The sequence below is a fragment of the Numida meleagris genome, chromosome 20 (assembly GCF_002078875.1).
Source record: "Numida meleagris isolate 19003 breed g44 Domestic line chromosome 20, NumMel1.0, whole genome shotgun sequence".
Taxonomy (NCBI): domain Eukaryota; kingdom Metazoa; phylum Chordata; class Aves; order Galliformes; family Numididae; genus Numida; species Numida meleagris.
Genome location: NC_034428.1, coordinates 4,688,549 through 4,704,596, shown reverse-complemented (window position 1 = coordinate 4,704,596; position 16,048 = coordinate 4,688,549). Strand labels below are relative to the sequence as shown.

General features: G+C 49.1%; 2 protein-coding genes across 2 annotated transcripts in view; both read left to right on the top strand.

Annotated features, from left to right (window-relative positions):
• Window positions 1-5,957, top strand: part of IFFO2 (intermediate filament family orphan 2) — a 33,136-nt gene extending 27,179 nt beyond the window's left edge. The window contains exon 9 of the mRNA XM_021417652.1: window positions 11-5,957. Coding sequence (XP_021273327.1) covers window positions 11-116 — 106 coding nt within the window. The 3' untranslated portion in view covers window positions 117-5,957. The remainder of the gene's footprint in view (window positions 1-10) is intronic.
• ALDH4A1 (aldehyde dehydrogenase 4 family member A1) lies at window positions 7,025-15,695 on the top strand. The gene is made up of 15 exons (XM_021417720.1): window positions 7,025-7,274; window positions 8,917-9,010; window positions 9,098-9,190; window positions 9,282-9,329; window positions 9,478-9,633; window positions 9,882-10,031; window positions 10,129-10,203; window positions 10,856-11,043; window positions 11,327-11,400; window positions 11,518-11,714; window positions 12,413-12,460; window positions 12,944-13,096; window positions 13,262-13,383; window positions 14,245-14,363; window positions 14,569-15,695. The coding sequence occupies exons 1-15, from the start codon at window positions 7,249-7,251 to the stop codon at window positions 14,679-14,681; spliced, it is 1,656 nt and encodes a 551-aa protein (XP_021273395.1). The 5' UTR covers window positions 7,025-7,248; the 3' UTR covers window positions 14,682-15,695.

Below are 16,048 nucleotides of genomic sequence, written 5' to 3'. Positions count from 1 at the left end.
TTTTCTGCAGAAATTCTCCATCTCCCAGCTCTGTAGCCAGCAGCGACTCAGGAAACACAGATGAAATTCAGGACGAGTTGGACAGAGACGCGGATGTGGAGCCCATGGTCAGCTGATACGTGGCTGGAGCATTCCAGTGAAAGGGAAGATACAAGGAAAGATTGGAAAACAACACACTGATGGGGGGTGAAAAAAGAAATAAAAATAATAAGACTTGCAAGCCCCTGCACAGGGCTTCTAAGGACTCATTCCTACACGCATCCCCACCCCACCCAAGGATTGGTGCTGTAAATTTCTATTGTTATACAATTCACAAATGCAGAGTCCTGTAAGAAAACATGGTGTTTTAATTGTGCCTTTGCCCCAAGCTGAGCCACTTTGAGCTCCAGTGGAATATTACTAGCAGGTGTTTTTATATTTAAAAAAAAAAAAAAAAAAGAGTAAATTATATATGTATCTATTGAAAAAAAAAAAAAATCTGGTCGCAGCAGAGAATGGTGCTGCAAAAGCTCTGGATATTTCAATAAGCTTCTGGTTTTATTGAACTGCTGCACTGATTGGCAAAAGGAACACTGGCAAACTGAGTAGCAAACCCGAGACAATTGTGGCGTAATTACCAATGCCTGGCACACAAAAAAAAAAAAGAATGCCTCCAAATTGATCTGTCCACGTTTAAAAATAATACCGGGTTTCGAGAGCGAAAGGAATGTCTTCATTCCCTTTTTTTTTTCTGGGTGAAGGAGCCTTTGAGATTTGGACAAGCTCTCTGCCAAACTCCAGACTCGGAAGCAGCAGGTCTCAGCTCGGTGGCAAAGCAATGGGCGAGGGAGGGCTTGGTGGGGTGGGACTGTCACTGATAAACTACTATGCAAAAAAAAAAACAAAAAACAAAAAAAGCGCGCCTTATTTATACCGAATGTTTGGTCCCTGCTGGGCTACAGTTATCTCTTGGGGAAAGGAAAGCTCAAAACACTTTGCACATGTTAGTTATCTGTAGAGCTTCTTTTGAGGAGGAGAGTCTTGTTTCGGATGCGTTTGTTTCCAGTGATTGGATTAAGGGGGGAGTGAGACCTCCAGTTCCAGAGTTGTTTTGCAGTTTCCTTTTTTTTTTTCAGGATATTTTTTAAACCATAGCGTTTGCAGCTTTTACTTTGCTGACAGGGACGTAACTCCACTTTATGCTGCTTTTCTGATGTGGGAGAGTTGAAGCATCAGGATGAACTGACACGCCGTGCTATGGATGCGGGCTTGAGATGTTGCTGGGAGAGCTCCAGACCACTGTTCTTCAGCAAAGCTGAACGACATACAACACTGTAATCCTTTTTAGGGCGTAGTAAAGTCAATCCCAAACTGCTGCTGCCCTAGAGTTAGGGAAAAACAGCCATGTGCTTTCTCTGTGAGAAGGCCTGGGCTTTGGCAATCTGTATTTTTAAGCAGGAGAAGGCAGTGTCAGAAGCCTGGACCTCTGGCATCATCAAGCTGTTCATGGTTATTAGCGGGAGTCGTAGCACTTCAGCCAGGTAAAAACAGGGTATAAACCTAAGCCAATAACTTTTTTGTTTGTATTTTAGAGCAAGATTGCAAGTGTAGTTAATACTGCCTGAAGGTAGCTCTGTAGTTAACTAGCAGTTGCAAGATGCAAGGATTAGATACCAAATGTATTTTGTACCTGCCAGAAAACTTAGCAGCTGTTACATCTGAGCAGTGCTAGGGCTGGGCAGGGAAATTCCAGATTTAAGCACCCTCTCAGTGTTATGTAAAGATAGGGTGGCCATCTTTTAGCTTCCTGAGTATTGTTTCCAAGCCTCTCTTCTTTATTGATCTGAAATCAGCAGGGCCGCATCGTAAGCATACAGCCAGTAGAGATCAATTTTGCTTTCTTGCAAAAAGAGCACGAGTGCTTCAGCGAGTGGGCTGAAAATACCTCTCCATCTTGTGCAGCTGTGCAGAGGGGGGCAGGGCCTCAGGGGGATTCTCCTGGTTGCTCAGAGCGAGGAGAACTACTGGGGTGATCCATCTGGATTCACAGTGTGAGCCTCCATGGCCTCCGTCCAAGAGAAGAGATCCAGGGCTGTGGTTCCCTCACTGGTTAAAATACTCAGCGCTGTTATTCGTAGAGTTAGCAACTTCTTGGTTCTCGTGGTGTGTGTTAATGGGCTTCTTCATCACGTCGATGAAGAAGAAACCTTATTCCAAAGCTCTCATTCCTATTGTTTCTTTGGTGGCCAAAGTGGTAAGTGTCATGTTCACTAGGGCTGTGAGCGTGGGGCGGGTGGGAGGGGGGCAAGAGATACCAGATGGGATATTTTTGTGACTGCATGTGTTCCATAAAGTACTGTTAGGGTTTTTGAGCCTGTATGAACTTCAGCTGCTAAATATGTCGTTTCTCACGAGGCTGAGAAACCGTCTGCCAAAGCTGAATGTCTGTAATGCTTTAGTGACTTTGGTGGAGGCATTAAGCAATCTCCTTGCACAGTGAGTCAGCCTCGTCGGAGGCTGTCGTGTGGCTGTCCTCACATTATGAGATGTTTTTGGTACTGGAGAAACTGAGCAATTTCGATGACCGTCCGGCTTAGCTGCTGTTGTTTTTGGTGTTTTTTTTTTTTAATTATAATTTTTTAAAACTCAGTGACGTAGTAAGAAAAAGGCTGAGTGTTCTTGAAACTAGTAGCTGGCATGTTGAGGTGGGAAAGAATGTCCTCAGTTTGACAGTGGGAGCCAAGTGAGGAAGCAGAAACTGAGCTGTGGAAACAAGCTAGCTGTAACCTACAGCTTATCTCGTAGCCATAATTCTGAGGAGCATCTGTCGCAGGGTTGCATTTTTTTGGTAAGTGTAAGGGATGTGGGTCTGTAGTAGACAGTATAGAAATAACGTGTATGGTGGTGATGTGCGTGATGGTAAGTGACCATGCTCGTTGGTGTCTTTCTTATAACCATATGTAATCCATTTTTTTTTTATTTTTGTTTTAAAAAAAGGTGTTTTCATACTTGGGATTGGGGTTTTATTGTCATGTAGGTCTCGGTGGGTCAACCTTTTGGACATGACCAAGGTTGGTCCCTGATAGTTTCCCTAGGAGGTCTGTGGTTGGTTTAGCGTCGAGCGATGCTGCTGATTTTGCTGACAGTGGCCCTGTTCTGTTTGTGTTTAACCACTCTGTAGCAACCAGATCAAAAGCTTGCCAGAAAAAAATATTGTGAAAATGCTGGAAAATGATCTTGATGACCTCTTTTTTTTTTTTTTTTCTTTTTTCTTTTTTCCTTTGTAAAGCTGTAAATACTTTATTTTTGTTTACTACTCATAATGCGGTGTCATATTGACACTTTTTTAGACTGATAATCAGAAAATCCTCCTCATTGTTTCTCATTTTTTAAATAGGGGGTTTCAAGGAAGCAAATTTTTTTGCTTGTTAGCAGTGTAATAATGGAACAAATTCCTACAATGGGTTTGTACAAAAAAAATGTTTTCAGTAAACAATGGCCGTTGCTTTTGTGGATGCATGTCGTTCCAAAATGTCCAAAGAATAATGTGGTACAAACACTTTTTCAAAGATGTAGTGATTATCGTATTAGTTCAGACAACGTAAGAACAAATGTATTGAAAAAAAAAAAAAAGTATGGGGGGGGAGGGGGTGTAATGAAATTCAGCTAAGCTAAATGTGTAATCTATTTATATAAAAAAAAAAAAAACCAACAACACAGTATATATTCTATTTTTATTAGAGGTTTTTAAAGTGCAAACAGAATTCTGTTGGCAAATGCAACTGTTCCCCCGTGAAGCATCTTCTGCTCGGATGGGACGCCGAAATCTCCGACCGTTCCAAGTTGACGCCGTGGGGCAATGTGGTGGCACGGCTGCGACGCGCTCCCCATCGCTTCCTCAGAGGTAGGGGAAGGCGAGCAGGCCGACAGCCTCGACCTGCAGAATTACTGCTGCTCTCAGCTCGTTAGTGCTGCCCCAACCTTGGCTTCGTGTCCTACCCGCTCGGAAGACGCGTTGCGTTGGTCTACGCCAGTGTAAATTGGAATTAATGAAACAGAGTAGATGTAAATAGTGCCTGGCTCTAGATCTGAAGCTCTTTCTCCCCGAGACGAGGTGTTTTTCCATCACCATTCCTGCCAGCAAAAATACAAGTTGAGGTCACGGTCCAAGAGTGGCGACGGTGGGTGTGCGCGCAGCCTTACGCGGAGCAGCTCTTTGCTCGTGTTTCCTTTGGCTCTGGAAAAAGCTGGGAGGATGTTTGTGCTGGAACTGCAAGACGGGGACGTCTCCAGCTGTGCTCCAGCGAGTGCTTTACTTGAGAGGTGAATGTTGAAAGCAATTCTAACGCTGCGGTCAACGCGAAATCACAGCTTGACTCTGGTTGGCCAAAGGGGTTGACCAGACTTTTCCATGCCGTGCTTCCATGGTGTAACAACGCCCCAGTGAGGATTTCCCACATTTTGCTTCAGGATTTCTGGGTTTCGGTTCTTTTTTGCACTGCTCCAGGACTTGGGTTGCGGGGGAGCACGCAGGTTTTAGCGATGTGCGTCACCCACATGCTCGATTTTAAGCTTTTATTACAACGTAACTTGACCCGTTTGAGTTTTAAACAAGAGTTTGCCACGCTGTATCCTGGTGTTCACGATGCTGGTGGTAGAGGTGAACTAGACACACTACCTGCCAAATGCTTCATGCCCTCCCTTCCCCACCCGTTACTGGAGAGGGGAACGCTGGAGGCTTGACCCCAAGTCTTTGGCAGAGTAGTGAAGAAACACTTGATTATTTCTTGTTGTCTGTTTTTGTGTATAGTTCTGTGTCTTAAGACCCTTCCGCGTTCGTGGGAGCCGTTCCGAGCTTCTCTTTTGCAGAAGCAGCGAATTGTGTTGGCAGAGATGGGTACTTGATGCTTCTGGAAATCACGACTCCCTCCTATCTCTGATTCCATAGAACCACAGAGTGGTTGGGTTGGAAGGGACCTCAAGGATCACCCAGTTCCGAGCCCTTGTTTGGGGCTCTCCAGAGGAAATAATGCATAAAAAACCCACCACGCTGGGGTTCTTGGAGGGCTTTGCAGCTGACAGCATCATTTCCATGGTAGAACTCCCCATCCCATTGGGCCGCAAACCCAACGGCGTGGGGTTCGCTGCCTGAAATGACGCTCCCTACATCGTTCTCATTGGAAATCCAATCAATTCTTGTGTTATTGAGAAAGGACTGAAGATGATTGAAAAGCTCCATCACCGGACACCCCTCCTTTCACCACAAGAAACGCAATTTAGTCCTTGCTCAAGTGTACGTGGCTTCAGCTCTGCCAAAACCCATTATTTATTATTTAAGGGGTCGGAGTGGAGGAGGGGGTCGGCGAATCGTTTCCCATGCTGCGTCACTTCTCGTCAGTCCCTCTTTAGGTCCTGTAAGAATTTTTTTTTTTATACACATTAAAACAGACTACTGATGGGTGTGGAACCTGTTTACCGTACGGTTGTAAATAATTGTGCTTTGTATTCTGTATATCAGCTTCTTTTAAAGGAAAAAAATAATAATAATAATAATAACTGAACTGGCGACGCCAGCCGGGCTCTAAGGGGAGGATGGAGCAGCACCGGGTCCTGAGCTGAGCTGGGGGTGGATTTGGTCCCTGTCCGTGGTGTCTGACGCGTGCACTCGTTGACGGTGGATTTTGGACCATCAAAGGCTCCATTGACCTGAATCCATTTTAGAAGGAGCAGCCAAGAGCCAGAAGGACTCCAAGCTCCTCCGAATTCCGCTGGATTCTTGCCATTTTTCCTCATTAGTGCCAAAACCCACCGCTCCAGCTCTGCTCGCTGCTCCCTCCATCATGCGGCCGTCCGTCCGTCTGTCCGTCCGTCCCGGCTCTGCGCTGCGGGAAGGGGCTGTGCTGGGCCATGGCAGCGGGTCCTGGCTCTGTGGTTACGAGGGGAAACAAACACTTTAAATAAATACCAACCTCCTGGTTCCTGCCTGTGCCTGCTCCTTCTTGTGCTGCAGCCAGCAGCAAGGGGTGGGGTGGGGTGAGGTGGGATGGGGTGGGGTGGCCGTCATTTCTTCCTAAAAGCCCCAAATTTAGGAAATGTCTGTTCATTCTGAGCCAATCCCAGATTACCCGTGTACAAAACAGAGACCCTTGAGCTGACACCCTTAGCGCTCCCATCCTTTGGGGGCATTGAAGCGCCCCGTGCACGTACAGCCCCGGCTGCTCTGCAGCCCAGCCTCTCCCTGTCCAGGGCCAGGTCCATTTGGGGCTAAAATCCCATTGTTTTGAAGTGTTTGTTCTGAAAGGAGGTGTTCTATAAGGACTTCAAGCTGCTTTCCCTTCCCCCTGAACAGGACAAAGACTGGGAGCAGGCCTCATTCTGGAGCAACATTTTTCTTTTTTTTTTCTTTTTTTTTTCTTTTTCCCCCCCCTCTTTCTCCTCTTTTTCTTTCTCTTTTTTCCTCTTTTTTATTTTTTCTTTATTCTTTTTTTATTTTATTCTTTTCTTTTTCTTTTTCCCTTTTCTCTTTTTTCCTTTTTCTTTTTCCTTTATTTCTTTTTCCTTTTTCTCTTTTTCTTTTTTTTTCTTTTTTCATTTTTTCCCTCTTTCCCTCTTTCTTTTTTCCCCTCTTTCTTTATTCCCTCTTTTTTCTTTTTCTCCTTTTTCTCTTTCTTCTCTTTTTTCTCCTTTTTCTCCTATTTCCCCTCTTTCTCTTTTCCCTCTTTTTTTCCCTTTCTGTTTTCTCTCTTTTTTTCTTTTTTCTCCTTTTTCTCTCCCCCCCTTTCTTTCCCCCCCTTTCTTTTTCCCCTTCTTTCCCCCCCTTTCTTTTTCCCCCTTTTCTCTTTTTTTCTCCCTTTTCTCACATTTTTTTCCTCTCCTTCCCTCACCCTTTTCCTTCTCCCCCCCCCTTTTTTTTCCCCCTTTAAAAAAATAATTAATTAACTCCAGTTATTTAATTCTTTTCGCTTATCTTTACGCTCCGCCCCCTCCTACGTCCCGGGCGCAACCACTGCCGCACCGCACCCGGGGGTGATCTCCCATCGCGGCCAGCCCAGCCCCGCAGCCCTACACGGGACACGGGGATCCCGCAGCCCCGCTCGTGGCTCTCAGCCCTTTCAGCGGTTGCCCCCCCTCCTCTTTCCATTATTAAACAGCAATAAGAATCCTCTTGCAATAACTGCGGGGACTTTTCCTTCCCCCCCCTCTCCCCCTGCGCGGAGCGGTGCGGGCGCGGCCGTGGGAAGCGGCGCGCGGTGCCGGGAGCGGTGCGGGATGTGGCGGGCGCTGCGGGGCCGCGGGTGAGTGCCGGGCAGCCCCCGTGCCCCACACTGTCCCTTCTCCTACCGCGTGTCCCCCTGTCCGTCCCTCCGTCCCCTTGTGGCGTCCCCACGTCTGTCCCCCCGTCCCCTCGTGCTGTCCCACTGTCCGTCGCTCTGTCCCCCCCCCGCGGTGTCCTCTTGTCCCCCCCGCTATCTCCCCTCTTCCACCCCATTCCCCCAACCCCAAGCGATGCCCTATGGAGGTGGACACGAGCTCCACGTGCCCTTGGTTGTCTCCCAAGCCCCCACCCCGGGCACCAACCCCGCTGCCCCCACCGCGCTCCCAACCTTTGCTCTCTGCCTTCCTCCTTCCGCCCCTTTGCCCCTTTTGGGGGATGCAGAGCTCCGAGCTGCCACGCTCCAGTGCCCCCCGCCCTGCTCGGTCCCCGTTTCCCATCCCATAGAAACCTTTGATCCAGCGTCTTCTGCAGAGCTGTTTTTATTTTTCTATTTTTTTTTCAGCCTGAGTGCACTAAATTAAGGGATAAAGCCACGTTTTGTTGGGAGAAAAGCAAGTTTTGTTGGGATAAAAAACTGTTTGTTGGATTAAAAACGTGTTTTATTGCGATAGAGGCACGTTTTGGGAGGAAAAAACCACATTTTATGAAGATAAACTCATGTTTTGCTGGGATAAGAACGCAGTTTATTGGGATAAAAATACATTTTATTGAGATAAACTCATGTTTTATTGGGATAAAAGCAAGTTTTCTTGAGTTAAAAACACTTCATTGGGATAAAAACACGTTTTATTAAGATAAAAACATGTTTTATTGATATAACCATACGTTTTATCAGGATAAAAACATGTTTCATTTGGATAAAACACGCTTTATTGTGATAAAAACTGTGTTTTGGTGGAGTAAAACCACATTTGGTGGGAGAAACTCACCTTTTAATGAGATAAAACCATCTTTTATTGTGATAGAAACACGTTTTATTGCGATTAACCCGAGTTTTGTTGGGATAAACCCAGGTTTTGTTGGGTTAAACTCATGTTTTATTGGGATAAAACCATGTTTTACTGTGATAGAAACACGTTTTATTGTGATATAAGCACATTCTATTGTGATTAACCCAGGTGTTGTTGGGATAAACTCAGTTTTTTGAGGGATAGACCCAAATCTTGTTGGGATAAACCCAGGTTTTGTTGGGTTGAACCCCCATTTTGTTGGGATAAACCCACTTTTTGTTGTGATAAACTCACATTTTATTGGGATAAAACCATGTTTTATTGTGGTAGAAACACGTCTTATTGTGATTAACCCAGGTTTTGTTGGGATAAAACGTTTTGTTGGGATAAAACCACATTTTGTTGGGATAAAACCACGTTTTGTTGGGATAAAACCACGTTTTGTTGAGATTAACCCAGTTTTTCTTGAGTTAAACCCATGTTTTGTTGGGTTAAACCTATGTTTTGTTGGGTTAAACCCATGTTTTGTTGGGATAAAACCACGTTTTGTTGGGATAAAACTATGCTTTTGGGGAATAAAACCACATTTTGCTGGGGTAGAAACACATTAAGATAAAACCACGTTTTACTGGGGTAAAACCCCCCTCCTTGGGGATAGAACCACCTTTTATTGGAAGCACAGGTGGGATTTCCCCATCCCTCCCTCTGCAGGCGGAGATGCCTGCACCATGCAGCCATCCAGGTGACCAACGAGCCCATCCTCGAGTTCAAGCCCGGCAGCCCCGAGCGAGCGGCTCTCCAGAAGGTAACCCCGCATGGCATCACTTGGAGTTTTTCCCCATTTTTTAACCCATCTCCATCCATACTCCAAGTCGCACTCTCCCCTCTCCAGGCACTCGCCGAGCTGAAGGGTCGGACTGAAGCCATCCCCTGTGTGGTCGGTGGGGAGGAGGTGTGGACGTCGGCGGTGCGGTACCAACTCTCAGTGAGTTTTGGGGCGAATTATCACATTATGGTTACGAGGGACGCATCAATCAGATGGGAAATTACCAATGCTATCTGTATTCTCTTTTCAGCCATTCAACCATGCACACAAAGTGGCCAAGTTCTGCTATGCTGACAAGGTGAGCACCCTGCTCCCGGCCCTTTTCCCTTTGATTTTCTTTATGGGGACAGCATGGTGAGCACAGATCCTTGGGCAGATGGCCCTTCCCTGCCACCCCGATCTTCTGTAATGGGCATCTCCTCATGTTTGCCATTCGTCTTCCACAGGACCTCATTAACAAAGCCATTAACGCTGCCTTGGCCGCCAGGAAGGAGTGGGACCTGAAACCCATCCAGGACCGGGCCCAGATCTTCCTCAAAGCTGCAGACATGCTGAGCGGCCCACGGCGCGCCGAGGTGCTGGCCAAGACCATGGTGGGGCAGGTGAGTGGGATGGGGTGAGTGGGAAGGATGTGGGGTCTTGGGAAGGAGCAGTATGGGGCCTTGGGAAGGATTGGAATGGGGCCTTGGGAAGGATTGGAATGGGGCCTTGGGAAGGATTGGAATGGGGCCTTGGGAAGGGGTGGGATGGGGCCTTGGGAAGGGGTGGGATGGGGCCTTCCAGGAGGCCAAGCCCCTGTTGAAAAGGCCGAACCCCAATGCCATCTTTTGTTCTTATTGCCCGTGACCAGGGGAAAACCGTCATCCAGGCGGAAATCGACGCGGCAGCGGAGCTGATCGACTTCTTCCGCTTCAACGCCAAGTACGCGCTGGAGCTGGAGGGCAGCCAGCCGCTCAGCGTGGAGCCCAGCACCAACACCATGGTGTACCGCGGCCTGGAGGTGAGCAGCCGGGCAGACTCATGGCCATGGGGTGCCATGGGGTGCCGTAGGGTGACCTAGGATGCCACAACCTGTCCCTTTCCTCTTCCTTCCTTAGGGTTTTGTGGCGGCTGTCTCTCCGTTCAACTTCACAGCCATCGGTGGCAACCTGGCGGGGGCTCCAGCTTTGATGGTGAGCATCGTGGCGTGGTGGTTCCCCTATTTTGTCCGTCGGTCCCGACCCCAAATCTCAGGGGTCTTGACCCAACTAAATCTCGGGGTGATTTGTGCTTGGGGATGGAGGAGCCCTTCTTGGGGCTCCAAGTTCTTGGGGCTCCATCGTTTCCAAAGATGGCTCCAAAACTGGGCACCTCCATGCTCAGCCCAGCCGTGCCCTTCTGGACCCCTTCTTGAATTTTCTAATTAGGCTCAGAGGGTGTTAATTAGTCAGGCGTTCCCCTGGCTGCTGGATAGACCTGTCCACCAAACAGCTTTGATGGGCAAGTGCTGGAAAATGGGAAAACATTCCCAAAATCTGAGAAGCACCCCCTCCTTGGAGGGGTGTTCTCCTCTACGCACTGCACTACTGAACCTTGCTCACAGCATGCTCCTCGTTGCAGTGACGGTGACACAGGGCAGGTCACGAGCTGCAGCCAGGGTGGGGGCACAGAGCCAAAGGGGTGGGAGCGCAGCGGGGCCACTGCTCTGCGTCTTGCAGCCAATTGTGCTGTTTGTTTGGGCTCTGTTAATCCATGCCTGGGCTGTTGCTCCTCTGCCTCAGCTGGCATTGGGTCACGTTAGGGCTGGAAGCCTCTCACCATGCACGCACTGTGCTGTGCCTGCAGGGAAACGTGGTGCTGTGGAAGCCCAGCGACATGGCCCTGCTCTCCAGCTACGCCGTCTACAGGATCCTGCTGGAAGCCGGGCTCCCTCCCAACGTCATCCAGTTCGTGCCGGCGGACGGACCCGTGTTTGGTGATGCTGTCACCAGCTCCGAGCACTTCTGCGGGCTTAACTTCACCGGCAGCGTGCCGTAAGTCGGGGCGGGGAAGCACGAGGAGCTGCTTTAACCAAAATCCAAAGGGTGAGAGGGGAAGAGGAACTTCTGCCGGGTGCTCTCCGCTCTGGGGTTTGCGCAGTGCTCAGTGCTTTGATATCCTGGGTCTTGTTCTCACCAACACCTCTTCCATTTGTAGAACATCCCTCTTTTGGGGATGGCCGGAGGGGCTTGCTGGGGTGTCACAGCAGGGTCAGGACCCAGCCACACCTTTCCCAAGTTCCCCTCCTGTGCCAACACCTCCTCCTCTCTCCCCCAGGACTTTCAAGCGCCTCTGGAAGCAAGTGTCCGAAAACCTGGACCGCTACCGCAACTTCCCGCGCCTGGCCGGAGGTGAGGGCTGCAGCTCACGTCTTGGGGAGGGTGCGCAGCGTGCCCTGCGGATTCCCCCATCCCTAGACCTCCTGCTTTCCAACTCCTCGCTTTTTCTCCTTTTTCTCCACCAACCAGAGTGCGGGGGTAAGAACTTCCACCTGGTGCACAGCTCGGCGGACGTGTCCAGCGTGGTGAACGGCACCCTGCGCTCCGCCTTCGAGTACGGCGGCCAGAAATGCTCGGCGTGCTCCCGCCTCTACGCCCCGCGCTCGCTGTGGCCCCAGATCAAAGCGAAGCTGCTGGAGGAGACCAAGAAGATCAAAGTGGGAGACGTGAGTGGAGCTGCCGGGCTGCTGAAGGGCTTTGCGGCTCAGCGGGTGGCTGATGGGATTAGAGACTGCGGTAACTGGCTACTAATTCCTATTGAACCGAGCTTTTTATCCACTGGTTCTCCCCACCACCACCCCTCCATCCTCCCCCCCCCTTCATCTTTTTTTTTTTTTTTTTTTCCTAGTGATTAGAAATTAACTTGTAGCCAGCATCTGCGGGAAGGATTGTGCGAAGCGCTGAATACCACGGGCTAATTGAAAAAGGGGAGGATGCTGCCTCCAAATGGAAGTGTGCTTTGGGGTTGAGGGGATGCGTTGTTGTGGGAATTTCAGTTTTTAGAGTCAGCTTTTTGGCACGGTGTGGACCCCAGCCCATGGTGGTTGTCTGCATGTGCATGTCCTCGTGCTGTCTCCTCCACCTTTCAGCCCAGTGCATTCATCAGGAGCAACCCACGTTGGTTGGACGCGATGGTCTTGGAGGTCTTCTCCAACGTTAAGGATTCTATGATCCTATGAGTGGACATGGCTGGGTTGGGTTGATGGTTGGACTAGATGACCTTGGAGGTCTTCTCCAACCTTAAGGATTCTATGATTCTATGAGTGGGGATGGGTTGGCATGATGGGTTGGACTTGATGATCTTGGTGGTCTTACCTAACATTAATGATTCTGTGATTATATTGCCTTATCTTTGCCCCTGCAGCCTGCCCAGGACTTTGGGACCTTTTTCTCGGCAGTGATTGATGACAAGGTGAGCTCGTGTGTCCTGTCTGCATGGAGGTACCACCACCAGGCTGCTGGTAGCAGCTTGGTTAGGTGGGGTTCATTACTCTTAGCAAAGCGTTGAGGAATATTCCAGGAGAGATTAACAGATTTTGCCCCATTCCTGGAGATGTTCAAGGCTGGATTGGATGGGGCCCTGGGTGGCCTGATCTGGTGAGGGGCATCCAGCCCATGGCAGGGGGTTGGAACTTGATTCTCTTTAAGGTCACTTCCAACCTAAATAATTCTATGATATGTCACTGCCTCTTTTGAGAAGTGGGATATTTTGCTGAGAAACCATCTCAGCTGTAAGGCTCAGTGCACAGGGCTGTCCTTCCAGCTCCCAGCCCTCATCCTGAGCTGGAAGCGAGCAGCGTAGTCCTGAAAAGCATCACCCAAACCTCATCTCCAGCCTTACTTCAATGACAAGTGTAGGGTTACATACACTTTTCATCATCCTTCCTTTCCTCAGTCATTCGCGCGTATAAAGAAGTGGCTCGAACACGCCAAGACGTCCCCCAACCTCAGCATCTTGGCCGGGGGCAGCTGCGATGACAGCGTTGGGTACTTTGTTGAGCCGTGCATCGTGGAGAGCCAGGACCCGACGGATCCCATCATGAAGGAGGTGAGAGTGGGGAAAACACGGGATGTGGATCTGCGTCTTGGGCAGCACATTGGCTGGTTGATGGCATTAGCTAACCTGGCGGTAGTTTTTAGAAGCTGGGGGTTGGAGGAGGCCGGTTTGTATAAAATGGCTGAGTTCAATAATTTATATTTTCGGTTTTTTCAGGAAATTTTTGGACCCATCCTCACCGTGTACGTGTACCCCGAGGAGCGGTACCAGGAGGTGCTGGAGCTGATCGACACCACAACACCCTATAGCCTCACGGGGGCGGTGTTCGCCCAGGAGAGGTGAGCGGGACCGAGTGGGGACAGGAGGAGGGGACAAGAGGAGGGGGCAGCCGGGGGGGTTGGTCCTCCCATCCCCTCCCAGCCACCAGTCAGTGCTCCGGCCCCTCAGGGCTTTGCATACAAGGGGCTTTTTTTGGGTAGAAACTGGTTTCGAGAATCCTTTATTGAGTTTCTTTTTACCATGGGAAAAAGGGATGAGGAGAAGAACGCATTCTTTCCTTACCTAAGAAGCCTAGAAGAAAGCAGAGCACTATTTCTAAGTGATGAGGAGAGCCAGAAGCTTTTCAGATTGTATAAAAACCAAGCTGGTGTTGTGTTGCGTTGTTGCGTTGTGTTGTTGTATTGCATTGTTGCGTCGTTGCATTGCATTGTGTTGTTTTTTTATTTAACACTTGTTGTTGTTGTGAGAAAGTTTGAAGCTACCACAAAACAGGTGGGGAATTAATTTTTCAATGAGTACCTAAGAATCAACCAAATATTAGTGAAAATAACGAGCAGGTGTTGAATAAGTAAATTAGAAGGTCATTAAACCCAACTTAATGATCATTAGGATGAGCTATCCTAACATAGGAGGTCATTAAGTTGAGCTGTTCTTGGACTTAGATATAAAGAACTGCATTTTATAACAAAAAGATCTTGAAAAAGAATTCGAAGAGGAGAGAATTGCAGTCATTTAATTGAATTTCAAGCGCACAGATCCCATTGGAGTGTGAGTTGAACTTGTCTTGGCTAAACATGCGGTCTTGGAGGTGGGTGCAAGGGAAGGCAAAGCCCAAATTTTTTGCCATTAGGGTTAGAGCAGAGGCCCCCGGGCACGTTTTTGTCATCTCCCCATGCTCACATCCTCCCATCCCTCCCCAGGAGCATAATTGAAGAAGCCCAGAGCCGCCTGCGCAATGCAGCCGGCAACTTCTACATCAATGACAAGTCAACGGGCGCCGTTGTGGCCCAGCAGCCCTTTGGGGGCTCCCGCATCTCAGGTGAGACCCTTTGAAACCTCTTTCTTTTAGCAACACGATGGGACACGTCCCCTCCAACCACATCCTTCACCCCGAGGTCCCAGCTCCTTGTCATAGAATCACTCAGGTTGGGAAAGACCACTAAGACCGCCAAGCCCAACCATCAACCCATCACCCCTGCCCACTCAACCACGTCCCTTGTGTCCCTTTTTTCCCCACAAAACAGGAACCAACGACAAGCCCGGTGGCCCCCACTACATCCTACGCTGGACATCCCCCCAGGCCATCAAGGAAACCCACGTGCCTCTGCTGGACTGGCGCTACTCCTACATGCAGTGATGCCTTCCCCCAACCCGTGCCCTACTACTGATGCTCGACGCACACCGCGGCTCCCCGCCGCAGCCTTGAAAGCACTTCAATCAACAGCTCTTTAGCAAAGGTTTTATTTTTAGGGAGTAATTCTTTTATTAAATTAACTCGCACAAAAATAATTTAAAAAAAAAGAGTAGGAAAAGGACCGAGTCGGCTGCAACAAATCCACAGAGCGCCGTGGCCTTTGGGAAGCAATTCCTCTGCTATAGGCTCTGAGAGGGCAGTGCCCCATGCAGGAATAACACTTCTTCCACCACGTAAGGGCTTTTCCATTGCATATCTCAGAGCTAACAGCATTGTGCCTCTGCAGAGGGCTTTGGGCTCGCCAAGGGGTGCTGGATCCAGTTCCCCCTGATCCGGCCGATGGGTATCCTCTGTCCTCAAAGCATCCTTTATCCACGGACAGAGCCTCGCACAGCAAAGTGAATGGAATCTAGGGACTTTCGAGGAAGCCTGGTTTGGTTTAACCCTGCGTGAGATGCAGTGGGAGCCTTGAGCCTTATTTTAAACTCATTTCTGAGCAACGTCTGCAGGAGGCACGTTTTGCCAAGAGAGGGCAGCTGCGAGCTCGGCGCTGCTTAGAAATTATCCCAAGTGCCTTATTCCACTGCAGAAGGCACTTCCAAGGCTGCATCCCTCCCGTGGGCTCAGCAGTTCCCCAAGTTTCCTTACCCATGGGGATGCCCAACTGTCCCCACGCGTCCCATCCTTGATCCTTGGATGTCATCTGGAGGAAGCGGAGAGATTTTCCCTGAATGCCATTCTGCACAAGTGGCTGCAGCATCCCTCACCCCAGAGGCTATCAGGATTTGCAGATAGTGTGGCTAACCCTGTTACAGCTGCTGCAATAAGCACTGAAGTATCGATCTTGTCCGTGCCTGGGCCGGTATTCAGCATGCAGGTGAAGAATGAGTTGCACTAACACCTGCAAATCCAGGCTTAAGTGATGAAAATCGCAATAAAATGCATTGCAAAAACTTTTTTTGTGCTGTTTTAATGAGTTCCTTCTTCCAGTTGTTGCCAAAGAATGAGCTAAGACAAAGCCATGTGTTATGAGCAAGGACGGGAGCGACGAGTGAGAACAACAACAGCAATAATAGTCATCGTAATAATGATAATAAATGGTAATAATAAATGATCCCCGTGGGAAACTCCTCCTCCTTGCAGCCTTTGGGAGATGGGATGGCTGTGGGTGCTGAATGTAGGGGAGGGGGACAGCCTTGGTGCCCTGTTGCAGGGGAAGTCAGCAATTCGGGGAGCTGTGAGCCACTGCCTTCGGCTCAGCGCCTTTTAGGACTTAAGGGCAGGGTGTCAAGTGGATTTTTGAGCCTTAA

Bases quoted from the DNA above. Each gene is read 5' to 3' on its own strand.
- ALDH4A1 (XM_021417720.1), top strand. From the start codon at position 7,249: ATGTGGCGGGCGCTGCGGGGCCGCGG. The intron at 9,634-9,881 runs GTGAGTGGGATG...GCCCGTGACCAG, and splicing joins CCAAGACCATGGTGGGGCAG to GGGAAAACCGTCATCCAGGC. The intron at 14,364-14,568 runs GTGAGACCCTTT...CCCACAAAACAG, and splicing joins TGGGGGCTCCCGCATCTCAG to GAACCAACGACAAGCCCGGT.